Here is a 19896-nt window from a genome sequence, read left to right as displayed (position 1 = left end):
AGTAAGGCTACTGATAACTTGTAAACTTTTGCTTGAATCTATTTAAAGTATTTCTTGGTCCTTACATAGTTCTCTATTTAATCTTCCCTAAAATAAACTCATTGACTAATACATTGTAAATCTTTTCCTGCTGTGTGTTCCACGTGCTCTGGTAACGTCATTGACTCACTTCTGTGGAGTCTGGGGCACCTGTCCCCCACCCCACATAAGCCAATACGCTTTAGCAAAACTCTGGCAGCTTATAACATAGAGTACTGATTTTAGAAGGAGTTACTTTTTGTTTGTGTAATCAGTCCATTTGATTATCAGCTGCTTTTTTTTTTTTTTTTTTTTGCTATTCTAACAACTGTTAAAACAGTTGTGGGAAAAACCCACATTTTTTGTTTCATTTTATTAGTAATCCCATGAGCAATGAATGCCTCAAAATCTTTGCCAAGCTAGGCTATTGGGCCTCCCAGGTGTTGCAGTGGTAAAGAATCCACCTGCCAATGCAGGAGACATGGGTTCGATCCCTGGATTGGGAAGATCCCCTGGAGAAAGAAATGGCATCCCACTCAGTATTATTGCCTGGAGAATTCCATGGACAGAGGAGCCTGGTAGGCTACAGTCCATGGGGTTGCAAAGAGTAGGACACAGCTGAGTGACTGAGCATACCTAACTTCTTGACATTTTCCAATCTGAGTAATTCTGATTTCGATTATTATTTACTCTTTTCTGATGTGACTATAGTATAGAGTCTAGTTTCTATCTGGGAATGAAGGAAGCCATGAAATAAAGTAATGGCCTAATGATTGAATCTGAAATTTGCTACTGAGTAGCAAGAAATTGGAAAATAATCATGCCTAATGTGGCAGCTAATCAATAAATACATTTTCAAAACATTAATAGATTTTGAAAAAGCACTGTTCTAGGTGTGTTTTAGAATTTAGACATACACTTAACATATATATATATATGTATATTACATGTCCAGTGTATGTGTGTATATAGATATATGTATCATGCATATATTGGGCTTCCCAGGCAGTTCAGTGGTAAAGAATCCACATGCCAATGTAGGAGACGTGGGTTCAATCCCTGCTGCTGCTACTGCTGCTAAGTCGCTTCAGTCGCATCCAACTCTGTGCGACCCCATAGACAGCAGCCCACCAGGCTCCCCCGTCCCTGGGATTCTCCAGGCAAGAACACTGGAGTGGGCTGCCATTTCCTTCTCCAATGCATGAAAGTGAAAAGTGAAAGTGAAGTCACTCAGTCGTGTCCGACTCTTAGCGACCCCATGGACTGCAGCCTACCAGGCTCCTTCATCCATGGGATTTTCCAGGCAAGAGTACTGGAGTGGGGTGCCATTGCCTTCTCCGGGGTTCAATCCCTAGGTCAGGAAAATCCCCTGGAGAAGGAAATGGCAACCTGTTCCAGCATTCCTGCCTAGAAAATCCCATGAACAGAGAAGGCTGGTGGGCTACAGTCCATGGGGTCTCAAGAGAGTCCAACATGACGGAGCAACTAAGCACACATGTATATTATTTACTATATATTCTACTTCATGATACTCCTGTATTTCTTTGCTCATTCAGTGAGTTAATACCTATTATGAGCCCATCACTATCCTAGATGTTCTTGTTTTGGGAGTACAGCTGAAAAATAGACAGTCGTGGTTTCTACCCTCATTCCTGATCTAGTGAAAGACAAGGGCAACTGCCAAGTGATTATGATAAAGTGTAATGAATGCTCTGGAGCCAACTGAAAGAGCATTAAACAAAGACTTGAAGTTTAAAGAACTTCCTGGAGGTGGTGACATTTAACTGGAGTCTCACTGACTAGAAATCAGCCAGGCCAAACAGAAAAGATGAGGGGAGGGTGAAGTATTTGAATAACTGGATCTATGTGGACAAAGTAACATCTTGCCCAAGGGACTGAATGCAGTTTAGTTTGATATGGCTGGGAGAGAGAGGAGGAGGGAGAGAGAATGAGTGTGCATTAGGATGGTGTGGGGTGGGGACTGTGGAAAAGATGGGATGATGATCTGGAGAATGGGTAGGTCTGTGTTGTCTGGACTATTAAAATAATTACTTAATTTGGTCTTCTTTCCCTAGGCTTTCAGCCATATCAGGCCCCCTTAGCTCCTGTCGGATGAATTCATGAAACACAGTTTTGCCAACGTCATCCTTGGTCCCCTTCAGAGACTCTCTCTAGCCTGTAGGAGGAAGTAGACAATCTTTAACTCAGTTTTTAAAAGGGTCCCCAAGCTGGACTCACTTTGCAAACTTTATTTCCCATGACTCTTATTACAGATTTATTACTTGTTACTGATGCTTCAATTGTGCTATTCCCTCTACCTGAATATCTTTTCTAACTCATCATGTATAAAATTGTCTCTCTTGTTCAAAGCTATTATCTGACTTTTCTAAGTGGAATCTTTCTCGTTTTCCTTGAAATTGTAAGAACTCTTCATCTGAATGCCTGTTACGATGCTTTTTGTCTTCTTTCTGTATATTTGCGCTTTTTATGTGCCTGCTTTATTTCCCTCAGTAGACTGTGTGTCTGATTCATTTTCTGTCTCCTGTGCCCTGCAGCACTCAGTACACGAGTGGTTTCACCAAGTAGATAAATGGTGGATCAATAAATAAATTAGTTTTTCTAGAAGATATTAAGGCTTGGTATGAAGCATATTTTAGGCAAGGCCACTTATTTTACTTTTTTGCCTCATCCATTCATTTCCTATCTTCTAGCTTATTTTTCAGGTTAGATAGGAGACAATGAATCAGTTGTTCCATTGTGCTTTCTCTTTTGCCTGCATGTACGCCCAAGATGATATGCCCAAGGGAACACAAGGCAGTTGCTCTTTTTGTGTCCACCTTTGCCCCGAACACCCTTTCTCCCACTGTCTAGGAAAGGAGCTGTGAGGAGACAGTGCAGGAACACAAGTATCAGTTAACAGGCAGATAACATTAGCTGTTATCTTGAAGTCATTGGCAAACACTGGTTTTAAAAGACCTGTGGAAAGGATTGTGATGGATGTGTAAATGAGAATGTGTATTAGTAGATAGAGGTTCACCAATGGTCCTCAGAGTAGCAGCCATTAGAACTGTCTGAGAGCTTTCCTGGGACCCAGCCAAAATCAATTAAATCAGAATTTCTGGGGATGGAGGCTGGGCATAGGAATTTTTAATTTGTCATGATTAAGGGCTTTCCAGATGTTGCTAGTGGTAAAGAACCTGCCTGCCAATTCAGGAGACACAGAGATGAAGGTTAGATCTCTAGGTTGAGAAGATCTCCTGGAGGAGGGCATGGCAACCAACTCCAGTATTCTTGTCTGGAGAGCCCCACGGACAGGGGAGCCTGGCGGACTGTGGTCCACAGTGTCATAAAGAGTCAAACACGACTGAAGCTACCTAGCACGCATGCACACCATGATTAAGGACCACTGGCTTAAAACTTAAACAGTGGTGTCTCAGTAGTGTGGTGATTTGGACACCAAAATGTCCTTCTTGCCTCCTAAATTGCTTATTCATTCTGCAAACGTACTGAAAATGCTTAGATTTCAGCCTGTTTTTAACAACTTCTTAATCTCGAGGGATAGACAGACTTGTAAAAATTACCTGTGATACAATTTGACAGATGCTGAATTCACCACTGTGAGTTTATCCTACCTGGCAAGAAAGTGGTGAGGAGGAAGGAAGGGAAAAGGAAAGAGAAAATGCCATGGAAAGGGACATTTGAAAAGGGTCATCTCTCATCATCAGATTGAACCTAAGAAAATGATTCCGTGTTTTTATCAATCCCTGTTAAAATAGTTTCCTAATGGTCAGAGAAATGAGCATTGGTTGATTTGTCCTTGGGCATGGGGGAAGCTTTCTCACAGTCACTTGGGAGTTAAGTTCCTTGGATGCAGTTTCACAAATGAAGGCACTGTGCAGGCTTGGAGGCGAGCACCTACCTGAGGCCAGCGTTGGTGGCTGACAGAGCCACACTGAAGCCAGGGCTTCCTGGCTCCTAAAGAAGTGGTTTTGTCCCCCCCTGGACTGAACATTTGCCATCCTTAGCCACTGGAGGCTTGTGGGAGTTAGTTCATTCAAAGAGATTCTAACTTGACCGTGAGCTGAAGGACTCTGTCAAAACAGAGGTTGAAGGAAAAGGAGAAGGAATGCTTTCCAGCATGTGTGAGGGGAATTGGGGGTTGCATGATTCCAGGGATGTGAAGAATGTTCTGGGTATGGGAAAGGGACTCAGGGCTGTCTGGTCACCGAGTACCAGCGCCTAATCAGAGGCTTTTATACCGTGCTCTTATCTGTCACATTATCCCTAGGATGGTATTCTTCTTGTTTTATAAAAGAGGAAGTTTAAGTAGAGTGAGGTTGAGTAATTTACTCAGTCTTACTGCTAATAAATACCAAAGTTGGCTTTAGAACCAACAGCCTTGTGATTCCAGTTCACGTGATCGTAACCATTGAGGCTGGGGCTCTACTACTCTTTTACATCACATCCTGGGATGGTTCCTGGGATGGTTTCTGTGTGCAGATCGCCAAGGCCTGCAGAGGAGGAGCTTTCACACTAAAGGCGCAGAGAAGTCCGACAAAGGGCCATATTGTTTCTTTGGGTCGGAGCAAAGTACAGACTTGTGTTTGGATGATGGTATTGTATTAATAGTAAGTTACTAGAAAATGGAGCAAATGAGACGAGGGGGAAAGGAGAATAGAATTGAAAGAAAACAGGGCCATAGGGTGTGAGTTAATTGGGTGAAGATGTAGAAGTTTGGGTGAAGATGCAGAAGGAATGTTTTTGAGAACTACTTTATTGAAAGAAGATTTATATATATATATATTTAGCTGAAGTATGGGCTTCCCTGATAGCTCAGATGGTAAAGAATCTGCCTTCTATGCAGGAGACCCAGGTTTGATCCTGGGTTGGGAAGATACCCTGGAGAAGGGAATGGCTACCTTGCCTGGGAAATCCCATGGACAGAGGAGCCTGGCAGGCTGTATGGTCCATAGGGTCGCAAAGAGTCAGACACAACTGAGTGACTAACATTTTCACTTTTTTCTAAATGGATTGATTTAGAGTGTTAATTTCTTTGGTTTTCGCTTTTGTTTGTTTGTTTGTTTTTCCTTTCTTTTTTTGTGTCTGAAGGATTTTTTAATGTAAACTTATTTATAGTTGATTAGCAATGTTGTGTTAGTTTCAGATGTACAGCAAAGTGATTCAGTTCTACACACATGTATCAGTTCTTCTTCAAATTCTTTTCCCATTTAGGTTGTTACGTAATATTGAACAGAGTTGTGCTATATATAGTAGGTCCTTGTTGGTTATCCATTTAAAATACAGCAATGAGTACATATCTATCTGAATCTCCCTAACTATTCCTTCCCCATCCTTCCCCTCTGGTAACTAGAAGTTCCTTCTCTAAGTCTGTTAGTCTGTTTCTGTTTTGTAAATAAGTTCATTTGTATCGTTTATTTTTTTTAGCTTCCACGTGTAAGTGATATCATACTATATTTCTCTACTTTGGACAAAATACTTTATATTCTGAAATAAAGTCAGGACTGATTCACTCGGCAAACATTTCTTGGGCGTGTTGACCTGGACTGGGCTGGGGGCACAAGGCTGAGGCACAGCCCCCTTCTGGAGGCAGCCGGCATGGGAGGAAGACATGTAATTAATTCACAGTAAAGCCCTATGACCCTCTTGGGAGGAAGACAGACATGTGCAAAGTGCCAAGGAACGTGAAATGACTATATCTACTAACAACCACCTGCTGTAGCCAGAGGTGGACAGTGTCAGATTCACAGATAACGTTGCTTTACTCACTTAATGCACCCAAGCCCGGTGTTTAGAAGATCTGGGCTTTCAGCCTAAATGTTGATGATGTGATAGCAGAAGAAAAACATCATGTGACAGCCGCCTGTGCTTTTCCCTCTTACGTTCACATTCTGGCTTATTATAAAACAGTGTTGCCATGGCTGGCATTCCCGTGAGGCTCAACATCTCCGTACTTTTCATCTTAAATAAGCACTTCAGAATATCTCTGCAGCTTCTGATTGCTGTTTAGAACAAGCACCTTGTAATGATTAAGCTTTTCAAAGGCTGAAGTTTAAGTCACGACTTCAGTACCCTTCTGCCTTAGAAACTCATCTTACAGATGTTCTGAAAGAGTTCCTTAGTTCATAGGCATCTTTTTTATTTATGTATGTATTGTTACAATGGATCATTTGCCAGAGAACTATTCGAGGATAGTAGAAATATAATGAATGATTTCTCTAAATTCAGAGACTTTCCAGTTTTATTCCCAGCAATAATTTTTAAGTAACTTTTGTTGATGGTTACTCTTTTAGATGTTTGGAAACCTGCCAGAGAAAGCCAGTGACAGTCTCTAGGGGTGGGGGTGGGGGCAGAGGAGGAGAGAGGCTCAGATAACCTGTGTTGTAATACTGCTTTTTTACCTCAAGAGCTTTTTTTTTTTCATCCTGCTGCCTGTGCTACCGCAGTCAGCATCCAATAGAGACGTATTCTGCGCCCAGGAGCCAATCGTCTTGCTCCTTGATGCAGCCTGAAGTCTGAGGGGGAGCTGATGGCTGTGCACAGTTTTAGCAAATTGTCATGGGGATGCTGGGCGGGGAGATGGGGTGGGTGGAGTGCTTTCCCCACAGGGACTGAGGCAGTGGCATCGAGCACATGTTGTTCAAGTGCAAAGTTGATCTGCCTGAAGGAGACCGTGGTCAGCAGTAATGAGGGCCTTTGTCACCTCACTTTTGCTTCATGCTCTGTCATTGTTTATGTGAAGCAGTAGCATTTAATGGCTGGACTTGAGGCGGAATCTATGAGGTCAGGAAGCTAGTGACGATTGTTTTCAGTTAGGGAATCCCAGAGGTTTTTTATAATTTAAGGTTTATTGTAACTAAAAATAAATGTTACCATTTTAGAGATGTAAAAACAGGGTTTGCTTTCCTGTATTTGTGGGCATATAGGATCTAGAATAAAATAAATAAATCCTTCATATAAATACAAAGTAATGGTGTGTTCTCCAGCTGACTTCACCAAAATGTTTTACCTCTTTGATTTCCTTTAGTTTCTTTAAATTGCTGGATGAAAATCTTACCCCTTAAAACCTCTTTGTATTATTACCTAACTTTATTTTTCACTTTTAATATATGTGTATATATATATATATATATATATATATAAAATGGATCCTCTTTTCTTATACAAAATCACCTTTTCTTTACATGTGATCTGTCTAAATCACAGAGGCCAGGTTAGTGGAATCCATAGAAAGTCTAAGAACCTCTTGCCTCACTGGGACTCTTGTTGAAATGGATGATGTGAAGCAAGAGTTTAATTTTTTGGTGTACAGTTGTTTTCTTTTTAGTTTTCAGAGAAAGTGAAATTTATAAGAGAATCTTAATTTTTTTTCCATGACACGTTGGAAATACTTTTAGAGTAGTCTTCTCAAAATTTAGTTGCTTAGACATAGGTATACCTATGGCTGTTCACGTTGATGTTTGGCAGAAACCAACACAATATTGTAGAGCAATTATTCTTCAATTAAAAATAAATTTAACTGTAAAGATAAAATTAGTTTCTTATATTGCAAAACATCTTTTCCATTTGTAGAATTCAAGGGGGTTGAAGCTTTCATTGGTTCTGACCTATTCTGGATAAAGTCATATATGTTTTTAGTGTGAGCAGTGTTTAGAAAAGCAGGCACATGGAACAGTGATCAAGTGGTCGTTGGTACAAATACATACCTCTAACGTAATGGTGAAGAGCACTAACTTTGTGGTTAGACTGTCTGTGTTTAGTTATGTGTCCTTGAGCGAGAACCTCTCTCCTTCCCATTTGAAAAGGTATTTAAAGATGGAGAGCTTTTGCTTTATCAGTGCACTAGGAACTCTCAAATAGGTCTATAAAGAACTGCTTAAACAAGTCTCCTAAGGGATTGTTAAGGAAAAAATTATGTGTGTTTGACTCAAGAAGTTTACCTCTTTTTTACCCTCAGGAAAGCCCTAGAAATATAATAGAGACAACCATGCTGTAATCCACCTAATCATGGTAGGATGATGAATCGGGTACTATTTGTAAAACATTTTGTATTTCTCAATTGAAAGGCATGTGCTACAAATAGAGCTCTAAATTTTATTATGTAAATGTTCATGCTTTTAATTATTAGCCAAGATTGAAGAGTGTCTGATTTGGATGCCATAAAACTTCAGAATTGTTTTTGCTACAAACAGTTTAGAAGTCTGGCAGTTGCTGTACCGCAAAAATAATGAAGCAATTGAAAAAATAATAGAAACATAGTGATCTGGCATTTCCAACTTTATGATGCCATAAAAAAGCAGCCAACGAATGTTGGACTGTTTAATGATACTGGCACCTAGCAAATGTCACTGGGCTTTCACAAGGTCATGGAGACTCTGGTTTGGCTCAGGGATGCTGGCCAGACCCATCTTTGGAGCCCAGGAAGACTGTGGAATAGTGACAGACAATAGGTGCCAGCTAAACCCTTTATAGCACTTCATAGATGGCCACACACTGTTGTGGGGCTCTGTGGCATAGAGGAGGCCAGGAGCAGGAGGAAAAAGTGAGACTGTTTCTTCTTACAGCATCCTATCAGAAGCAACTCTAAATGTAAGATCCTTGTGGGCTCTCTGAGGAGGCTAAGATTTCTTCAGATGACTGTCAGCTGAAATTGTGTGCTGATAACAACTGATGCTGTCACAGTTGTATGTATATCTGATCTCTCCCAGACAAAAGCTGCTGGAGAAAGGAGTGGTGTTTTGGTTACGAGAATGTGTGTGTGTGATGTGTTGCCTTTCTCCCTTTCTCCGCCCCCTCAGAGGCAGCTAACCCGACTCTCATGAATTACATAATACTTATCTAGACGTGTAGAGTTTCAGTTATGCCATTTTCAAGATGATTAATGGGAGTTGTGCAATTAAAGCTCCTGAGTTCTCTGGGAAAAAAGTCATAGTATCCTGATGTTTGAGTTAAAGTGTGTTGCTATTGCGTCAGCATTGAGGATATTTTGGGGTCTTGTAAATGTCACTCTTGGTTTTCATGTCCAAGAGTCGTCGTCATCAAACTTAGGAATGTTCTACAAAATAGTGCCTAGAACATTTGAATGCTGGAGAGGCCTCTTGAAATAGCTAGGAAAGTCTAACCTAGAATTGCTTCCCTAAAGTCAGATTAGACTTGGGTGAGAAAAAATGTAATGCCCAAGAAACAGAGTCTGTTACATCCTTTTATGTCCTTTCAAACCATGGTAAAATGACAAATTTAAACTCAGTAGATTGTACGTGTATGTATGTTTATATATTTTTTGGTTTTACTGACAGTCTTAGTAGTTTTTAAGCCACAGTGTATATATGAACATGAACGTTTTATGGGATCAGGAAAAGGAAGAAAAAAAAAATTTGCGTTATATTGTTTGTTGTTTGAAAACACTTTTGATCTGTAGTAATAAATTAAGAATATTTCAGTGAAAATACATTTATAGATTTTTGCCTCTTTTTTCTCTTACTGGTAGGAAAAAATTGTCCCAGCTCTTATGTTGACCTAAGCTTCAAGCACTTGTCCTTATGTTGACTGGATGGAGAAATAGCAATTTACACCTAAAAAGTTAAGCTTTAAGTATTGATGTAGTGTTGCTGTATTTTACTTCATGTTAAGTTTAGAAGACTAGAGATTAATTTCCCAGAAAAATAAGAGGAGAAATGATTCCTTTCTTCATGTTCTGGGGGGATGCTAAGCATTTGTTTCTGGTGTTACCTGAAAGTCCAGTGAGGAAATTAAAACAGATATTGTGTTTGTTTTAAAGAATATTTTCTTGTCTTTTTAGGTGGCAAAACTGAAATAAGTTCAAGGGTGCACTTATAATATGGCTTAGAGGGTTATAATATTTGAGAATAAAAAATGAATAGAAAAATTCCTGTTAATATGTCAGTATTATCTATTTATCGTGTAGTATATCATAGTATTTAAATATAGCAAATTGATGGTTTTGACTTACTAACAATGTATATACTGTAGTTGACTCTTGAACAACATAGGTTTGAATTTTGTAGGTGCACTTATACGTGGATTTTTTTTCAATACATACTGCTACAGTACCACAATATCCGAAGCTGCTTGAATTTACAGATGCCAAACCACCCATAAAAAGGGCCAACTGTAAGATTATATTCAGACTTCCAACTATGTTGAGGGAGGGGTTGGTGTCCCTAACAACCACCCCTTTACCAGACTCCCTGTGTTGTTCAGGTGTCAACTCATTGAGATGTAGTATAGAATCCTATTTGTAAAACAAAAGAAAACAAATAAACGATAACATCAAATCAGTGAAATCCCCCTAGAGACTAACAAAAAAAATGAAGATATCTGCTTTGACTACTTTAGGAATTTCTTAAAAATAGTTCTATGCCCCTTTAGGTTTTATTCCATGACTTCCTAAAAGTTCTCCTGTGTTTTTTCAAATAAAGCGTGAAATAAAAATTTTAATCATATGTCTTAAGTTTCTTAAAATTGCCGCAAAAGCAAAGTTTGAGTTTGTAATACATACACTGCTCTTGGAAATAGGTATACAATTGGGGTGAATATATATGTGTGTATATGCATAAGTACATTTGTACACATGTATTCATTTTCATTGGAGAAGGCAATGGCAACCACACCAATACTCTTGCCTGGAAAATCCCATGGATGAAGGAGCCTGGTAGGCTGCAGTCCATGGGGTTGCTAAGAGTCGGACATGACTGAGCGACTTCACTTTCACTTTTCACTTTCATGCCTTGGAGAAGGAAATGGCAACCCACTCCAGTGTTCTTGCCTGGAGAATCCCAGGGACAGGGGAGCCTGGTGGGCTGCCGTCTATGGGGTCGCACAGAGTTGGACACGACTGAAGCGACTTAGCAGCAGCAGTAGCAGCATTCATTTTCATATGATTAAAAACAACACTATGCAATGGGTCCTCCAGAATTCCAGGTGGCAGTCAGAAATACTTTTCTGGGTTCTTTGGCTACTTAATTTATCTTTCTCAATAACTTCTTTTTCAAAGGAGAGAGTATGTGTCTAGCTTGCAGTTTTTCTGAAAAGACTTTGTGGGGAAATAAAATCAAGAAAATGTGGCTTGTCCTTAAAAAAAAAAAAATCAGCATCTTCAGTATTCCAGTTAACAAGTGAATTGATTGATATGACTTATATGATTTCAGAATGTATTTAGTCTTTTATATACTATAGTCTTTGTTTTTATTTTAAATAAAATAATTTCATTTAAAACCCAAACAAACAAATAGGAAAACTCACATCTTCATACTTTGCAAGTTTTTAGAAGCTGCAGCTACTAGAATTCGGCAAAATTAAAAGGAATACCACCCCTTTAGAGTCATGTGTTGGGGTGGTATTCCTTTTAATTTTGCCAAATTCTAGTCATGTGTTATAGTACAAACCTGTTATCTTATGTTTGAGGAAATTTCCGGAATAAAGAATTCTACCATTTAAATGTAAGAATGAAAATATTTAAAGCTACTAACACATAAATTTAGGTTAGCTGTTTTAAAATTATGCTTGCCTCTTTTACTAACTGAATGCTCATCTCTCTCTAGATTCATATGTTGAAGCCCTGTCTCGGTGTGACTATATTTGGAGATGAGACCAGACCTCTAAGCAAATAGTTAAGGTTAAGGTCCTAAATGTGGAGCCCTGATCTGAAAGGATTAATGTTTTAATAAGAGACACCAGTGAGAGTGCTCTGTATGCACGCATGCACCAAGGAAAGGCTACGTGAGGAAATAATAAGGTGACTGCAAGCCAGGAATAGAACTCTCACTGAAAACCAAATTGTCCAGAACCTTGGTCTTGGACTTCTAGCTTCCAGAACTGTGACAAAATATGTTTGTGTTCTTTAAACCACCAAGTCTACGGTATTTTGTTATAGTAGCCTGAGCAGATTAATATAGCTTTCATTAAATTCCATTAGGTATAAAGCAGTGCTTAACTCTCAACTGCAGATGGTTTTACCTTCCCCTGGCTCCCAGGGGTGTTTTGGCAGTGTTGAGACAATTTTCGGCAGTTATCAAGAGAGGATTTTGATGGTCATAACTGGGGCCAGGAGTGCTAGAGCCATCCAGTAGGCCAGGCCTGCTACTAACAGCCCCCATACCAAAGGCTTATCTGGTTTCCAGTGTCAGCACTGCTGCGGTGGAGAAACCTTGAACTACTTTTTAGGATGCATGTGTTTTTTCAGCTGACACAGGTACTTTATGTAAACAAGTGAGACATAAAGAGGTATACATAAGACCTATAATATCCTGTGTTGTAGATGCAATTAATTTATTTCCAATATTTGCAAAAGCCAACAAACGAATTCCTAGAGCTAAACTTACATTCATTCACTTAAATGAAAAAAACATTTAGCATATATATGTAAAATAAATTTAAAAATAAATATTATGTAAGTAAATTTATTCACCCTTATCTTAGAATTGATAATTGAAAACCATGACAGAACCATAAAAATCATCATTTTGGAAAAGTGTGAAACAGTATTTCTTGACTGCCACTTACTCTCCCACCTTGGCAGAATTTTTCTGAGTATTTGTATTATCATAGCTGGAAAAAAAAAAAAAGGTCGATCAAAAACAGTAACAGTTTTTAGTAGGAAGCTACCAAATTCTTTTGCCAGTGTTTCTGGCCAGTATCTGAGCAATGAGTATCTTTAGAAAGGGCTTCAAAACATTTGCATATCTCAGCTGTTGCAAAGAAAATATTAGTTTTCACAATTGAAATATCAGAAAATTAGTATTTCCAGTGAAAGTTGGAAAAGATTTTTGAGTGTTAGCTGGTATCCTTATAATTTTTTCATCGCTCCTTTCTTTTAAGACTCTGCCCAAATATGACTCAGTAATTTTAATTTTAAAACATAGTCACCATTTGGTAACTTAATGAGATGTCTTTTTGTATTCTGACCTCATAAGTCACTGTATTTCTTTTATTTTAGGTGGAAGAAGTGAAATTAAAAACAGGAAATTTGTTTTTCTAGTTTTCAAATATAATTTTGGTGTTTTTTTTGGTTTTATTAAGTTTGTTCAAGTAAGATGTTTTATTTTTGATTGTTAGCAGGTTCTTAAATATTGAAAATAGCTGACAAATAGTTTTCTTATATCTTTAAATCGCCACCTCTGTTTTATTGTTTTCTCTTTATTCTGCAATTTATACCTCATTGTATACATCATATATCATTTTTAGATATATATTATATATGCTCATACTATGTATGTAATTATTTTAAAGTATACTTTATTAGTGGAGAAGGGAATGGCGAGCCACTCCAGTTTTCTTGCCTGGAGAATCCCATGGACGGAGGAGCCTGTAGGGCTACAGGCTGTGGGGTTGCAAAGAGTTGGACATGACTGAGCAACTAACATACACACACACACACTTTATTAGACTATAACGTTTAAAAATTAACTAGACATTTATTTTGAGGCTCAAACAATAGTGTACATCTTCTTGTTGGAATCACACTGTTTGTACTGATTTCAAAGGCTAATAAGAAAACTCTTCAATTCACAATTTAATAATTTGTGACTTCAGAAATTGAGGATTTGATTATTTGATCTCTCCATTGGCCTCAACTGATCTCTGATGACCATTATTGCTGTATATAGGCTTTTAAGACTTCAAGGGGAAGTTTTGTACTTTTTTTGAACAGGTTACTTTTATTTAAAGATGTAGAAAAATTATTAGAGGAAAATGGACTCATTCTGGATCAATATTTTATTGAACTTCTTTCATTTCCTTAAAATATACAGCATATACATTACAAGGATATCTTTGGAATCTGTGTTGTTAACTTATAAAAAGTCTCCTTGAATGGAGTCTAAGGTATTTATGATATAAGCTGTATAGCATCAGCTGGCCAGCTCACTGAGAGTAAGATTTCAGTGCAATCAACAAAGTATATCACAGAAACATCGTGTTGTGAGAAATGTATTAGAATGGCATTTTTTCTTAGTGGATATGCCAATATAGAATGATGATCAAGGGCAAGCTTATATTATAGTTTTGATGATTGTCATGCACCGTCATGGAGTTTTGCTCCTCGTATTATTTTTAGTACTTTTAACAGATAGGGTGCTGGATTAAGCAACTGCTTGTTATTGGGCTTCCAAGGTGACTCAGCTAGTAAAGAATTCGCCTGCAATGTGGGAGACATGGGTTCTATCCCTGGACTGGAAAGATCCCCTGGAGAAAGGAAAGGCTACCCACTCCAGTATTCTGGCCTGGAGAGTCCCATGGACAGAGGAGCCTGGCAGGCTATGGTCCATACAGTTGCAAAGAATCTGACGTGACTGAAGCAAGTTAGTTTGAATCTATCTGTAGGAATCAAAACTTTACAAAAACTTATGCATGTTTTTGCAGTAATCCTGCAACCCAATTTATTGTATCTTGGAGTAAAATCTCTAATGATTTAGAGTTGTAGCTCCTATACAAAAATTTGTGTATGTGAGCAGAAGATACTGATTGACTTTCTGTTTTTAGATGGTTTAGGATATATTCTCAGCACTGTATAGAGTTTAGGATGCCAAGTGCATTGAATCTCTACACGGATCTTCTTTCCTCCTTAGTAAAACTTGGAGGCCTCCTGTTACCCTCTCTTCTTTTATTGTGGCAAGCTTTATTTATTGTGTGTTCAAATTTCTGGCCTCTGAATAAAAGCATCACTAGGTTAGTACAACTCAGAGTCAAACTCATTGGAAAAGACTCTGATGCTGGGAGGTTTTGGGGGCAGGAGGAGAACGGGACGACAGAGGATGAGATGGCTGGATGGTGTCACTGACTCAATGCACATGAGTTTGGGTGAACTCCGGGAGTTGGTGATGGACAGGGAGGCCTGGCATGCTGAGATTCATGGGGTCGCAGAGTCGGACACGACTGAGCGACTGAACTGAACTAGTTTTTATTCTATTATCTTCATTGTCTCTATAATGGAGTTACAATAGAATTCATTGTTAAGCATTTAGTTAGAAATGTTCTTCATTCATTCTGCAAATGCTTATTGAGGTACAGGGCTGGGAACTTGGAGATGGATGAACCTGGATAAGTACCAATGTCATATTTACCTTAACTCTCCCCAGAAGGGTTGCCACTCATGGTTCTCCTCAGGGCTTAGGCAATTCTCTAGAAGAGGATGTTTATTCTAACTTACTTTTGACCTTTTTATTTGTCAAACCACAATTATTCAGCAGCACAGTCAGCATTAAACAAGTTTTGACCTTCCTAAGGAGCTAAGTTTATCTAATATCCATTGCGGAGGCTACTCTGTTATTTTTTCCGCAGATGTCAATGAAAAATTCACATGGCTTTGCAGAATTGTAGTTTATAATGTTTCCTGCTATATCAGAATAACCTGGAATACTGTTAAAATGTAGATCCCTGGACCCCCACGTCTGTTGCCACAAACTCTGTGTGAAAGAGGCTAGGTGGTCTGCATACCTTTTCCACAAAATGTCCTCAGTTGATTCTTTCGGACATACATAGCTTTTTGAAAGTAAGGCTCTAATGCACTCAAATCAAGCTGAGCATGGAAAGGGGGCCTATGTAAGAAACGTAGTAGAATGACATTTTTCCTGAGTACATGTAGTAAAGACAAAAGGAAAACCAAAGGGCCTGAATTTTTATTAAGTTTTTAGATGCAGTGATACAGAATATATGGTGATTTGTACGTGATTTCTTTCCTTTATTGTTTCAATATAGGCTGTGTTTGTAGGTTGGAGGGCCCTAGAGATTTGTGTTCCAGGGAGGCCTTAGGATGAAGAGAGAGGAAGACCAGTGTTCATGTTCACAAGGCTGCTTTCAGCGCCCAGGGCTGTCTCTGTGTTATTTATGGAATTTGTGGAACTAAAGAAAGTGATCTGAGTGAACTGACATTAACTGAATCCTCAGAGTGGATATAACCCAGCTTATCTGCACTTAAATAAGTCCAATCTTAGTAAGAAATATGATGTGGAGATATTGATAACCAGAATTTTTCTTAGAACCAAGTTATTCATTGTACTGAAAAAGTAGATTTTCTCTAAAATACCCAAACTTGGATATTTCTGATATCAGACCATGTGTCATCCGTGGTTGGCCAGTCATTCACCATGGTTTGTCTTGTGACTTGAAGTGTTGTTTTTGTGAAGGTTGTTTTGCATCCAGATGCTTTTAAGCTAATAACGTGCTCATGATCTCAACAGGTATCAGGCATGGTGATTTCCTATGGAATAAATCAGAGATATGTACATGTTACTTTACTTGTGAATGTATCGATAGCTGTGATTAATGGTATAAAATTACCTTCATGCCAGTATTTTGTTTTTCTGCTGTTGTGTATACAATTTAAAATGTGCTGGAGGTGGTGGCAACAGCAGCTTTTGACCTTGCCCTTGTTCCTCTAAGAGTGCTGGACAGGGCCAAGGATGTGACATATACATTATCTTTTTTAATCTTCAAAATAAATGTATAGTGTAGGTTATATAGGGTTTCCCTATATAGCGTAGGTTATATAGGGCCAATGCAGAAGACATAAGGGACATGGGTTCGATCCCTGGGTAGGGAAGATCACCTGGAACCAGTATTCTTGTCTGGAGAACCCCATGGGCAGAGGAGCCTGGCAGGCCACGGTCCATAGGGTCGCAGAAGTTGGACACTACTGAAGCGACTTAGCACACATGCATGTAGGTTATATAGCAATTTTGAAATGAATGAAAAGCCTGAGGCTTAAATAAGTTAGTTTTTTATGCAGCTCATGTAGCTGATGAGTGAGAGGGCTCGGCCTCTGCCCCACGTCCTGACACCTGTAATGGCCTTGCTGTTGTCCACTGTTCTCTACTGCCTCCTAACTTGAAATATTATTAGTAATGCTTTATTACATAAAGCTTGTTAACAGAACAGGCAGTATCCTATGATATTAGCCTGTGGATAAACTTATTCCCAAAAGCCTTAATCAACATAAGCCAGAAATAGGTCATTAAAATTAGAATTCTGACAGATTTTCTCACAAACCTCAGTTTTCTGAGTTAGCTTACAGTACAAGGTCAAATTATGGTAAACAGGTAGGTTTTTCTTAGAAAAATCAAAGAAAGCTCAAGAAAGTGGTTGATGGCTTCAATTAAGTCTTTTTTTACCCTCACAAACAGTTCTAACTAAATTTATTGGTGAAAGAGATTATGAGGTAATAACTAATGAGATAAGTTGCTATCAATATGACTTGACAATACTGTATTGAAATAAATGGGTCTGTCCCTGACAATATTTCATAATACAGACTTTTATGTGTATTTTGATGAGGAGAATCATCCCAAAAGAAACGTATATTCATATTTATTATTTTATAGTAACTTATTTTGTTTCTCTATTTTATGGTATAAGTTTTTGAAGGGTAAACATATCTGTTTCTGTTGTTTTATAATTCTTAAGTAATGGAGACTAGATTTATTGCTGAAAGGTTAAAGGCTGCATTTTTTCACCAGTATTTCATTGTACTTACTGATCTCTGTATTCAGCAGGAAATATGTAGGAATTTCCTCCCTTTCATCTATACATTTCTTAATATTTAGGCTCATAAAGCTTAGTAGCAATTTTAACTTCTTATGAGATATGTGTAAAGGTGTTTTACTGAAGATACAGTGTGCCTTGAGTCCTGTAAGTTCATTTCCTTACAACTCAGTACAAGTAAAAATAGATGGTTAAACTTCATGATTCTTTTGGGTTCATTAAAGTTAGCCAGGAGACATTAAGGAAGGAGCCTAAAATTTTTATTTGATCTTCTGTGTTAATATTACCCTAGCAGTTTGTAGATTTTTAAACTTGGATCTAGAAATATTAATGCTAATATTTTATTTTTTTTTTTTATGCTAATATTTTAATACAGGAACTTCTCTAAGCTTGAAACTTTTTTGAAATGTCTTAATACTTCATTTTGATAATACACTTGAGTGAATTCATTACTTATTCAAATGTGTTATAAAGTCCTTGGATAATACATTGTGTGAAAGACTCATGGTAGATTCAAGATAGGTTTATATTATTATGATTTTTTTTTTTAAAGATTGGTGGATTTTATTTTTTTAAGATGATGTTTTCTGCTTTCGTTACTTAGGGTCGTTGCTCCAGGGAGAACTGCAAATATCTTCATCCACCCCCACACTTAAAAACACAATTGGAGATAAATGGGCGCAATAACTTGATTCAGCAGAAGAACATGGCCATGTTGGCCCAGCAAATGCAACTAGCCAATGCCATGATGCCTGGTGCCCCATTACAACCCGTGGTAAGCATGTTCTTAGTTCTCATTCCTTAAGTTTGTCTTGCTGAGTGCTCAGTTTCAGTGTTAACTTGGTGATTACACTAGATCAAGTGAACACAGGTAACAATATCAGTTGCCTAGCATTTTCCAGCAAAAATATCAGTCAAACCCTGGAAACAATTTCCCTAGGAACAATTTTTACATGATGAAGTTACTCATCTTCTGGCTAAATCATGAAAATTGACATAACAGGATGTTTAACCCCTCAAATTCTCTTCAGATTAAATCCTGTGACTTGCAGATGTGCAATGGTCTTTTTAAAAATGACCATTAAACTCATCAGTATAGTCCAGTGCATTTTCAGGCTACCTTTTTAACACTAATAGTCATTTTGAAAATTGGTGTCAATCGTCTTTAATTTTGAGTAAATGTTTCCCTTCCCTCTCTCATTAAAGCGAATCTATATAGTTCTCTTTCTTGAAAAGGAGCCTTCGTTATTCAATTATGAATTGAAACTATTTGGTAGTTACAGATGCTAGGAAAATTCTGACAGTGGTGAATCCATGTCATAGATCTGGAAGTCTCATGAGAGAACTAATCAGGAGAGGCAGAAACTCCATGGACTTTTTAGAGAAAAAAGCTAAATTTTATAAACTCTAGGTGGTCACACAGATGTAATGTTTACTGAACAGTGTAGGTAGATAACCTATGATTCTGAGCATATTTATTTATTTTTTTGTTTGAATTTGGGGGGAGGGTGTATGTGACATATGACTTTAATAACCTTTACTCACACTTATCCACAAAAATGTAAGAGATTAATATCACAACTAAGTTGCAAAAGATGTTTTGATATTAATTTTTATATAGTAATTTTGTATTTAAATGCATGTTGAAATTTGCAATAATTGGAATATTGCTGTCACTGACTTATATGCGATATTATGGGGTCCTAGAAACGTGAAGACCCACGTTTTTCTGATATGGCAACTGTAGCATGTGTGCTAACTAATTTTTTTTCCTAATACATTTTAACACCTGAACTCAATGTAATTATTATTCTCTCTTAGAACTTAATGAACCAATCATTCCAAAAAAGAGGGGGGGATTGCATTTCGAGGTGGGAGGGATCTCCAAATCCAATCGGCAGTGATACCAATTATCAATACTATACAGTTGAGGTGAGAGAATGTTATAATTCTGTCTGTTTTCACTTGATATATTTTTTTTCCATTATTGGGAACTCAGTTAACAATATGATATCTTAAATTTATTTGTGTGACATCTGTTAATTTCACATGTCTTTGTGGGGATAGCATGAAGATTTCCATTTGGTTAAAAAAAAAGTCTTCTCTTTCTCTGTAGCATAAAATATAGGATAAGAGTTCTCTTATACTTGACTCTCACATGGTTTCAAAGATGTGATAAATCCTTGGGGTGGTTGCTGCTTTAATTGCTATAAGATCTTTCCTTGGTGTGAGATACCTTGTTCTACTTAAACACTTAAGCGTGCTTACTGGCAGGCTCCTCCCTGTCAGTGTCCCGGAGCACCTCTGACATCAGCAAGTGTGGTTCCCAGACAACAAGGACAGGTCATGGCAGTGAGCTCCTCA

The 19896-nt window shown here is 38.1% G+C and overlaps 1 protein-coding gene across 41 annotated transcripts in view; it reads left to right on the top strand.

The window, feature by feature from the left end:
- Nucleotides 1–19896, top strand: part of MBNL1 (muscleblind like splicing regulator 1) — a 192051-nt gene that overhangs the window by 132299 nt on the left and 39856 nt on the right. For 34 of the 41 annotated variants that reach the window (XR_008710703.1, XR_008710704.1, XM_055569331.1 and 31 more), the window contains 2 exons: nt 18137–18307; nt 19354–19464. Coding sequence is in view for 39 of the 41 variants with exons in the window: in XM_055569319.1 (XP_055425294.1) it covers nt 18137–18307; nt 19354–19464 (282 nt within the window). In the remaining 2 variants the exon portion in view is untranslated. Of the gene's footprint in view, nt 1–387; nt 4647–7364; nt 8626–18136; nt 18308–19353; nt 19465–19896 lie in introns of those variants that run through there. The other 7 variants (XM_055569308.1, XM_055569312.1, XM_055569327.1 and 4 more) reach the window with 3 other exon arrangements.

Source organism: Bubalus kerabau, chromosome 2 (genome assembly GCF_029407905.1).
Source record: "Bubalus kerabau isolate K-KA32 ecotype Philippines breed swamp buffalo chromosome 2, PCC_UOA_SB_1v2, whole genome shotgun sequence".
Taxonomy (NCBI): domain Eukaryota; kingdom Metazoa; phylum Chordata; class Mammalia; order Artiodactyla; family Bovidae; genus Bubalus; species Bubalus kerabau.
This window is presented reverse-complemented; position numbering and strand designations above follow the sequence as displayed.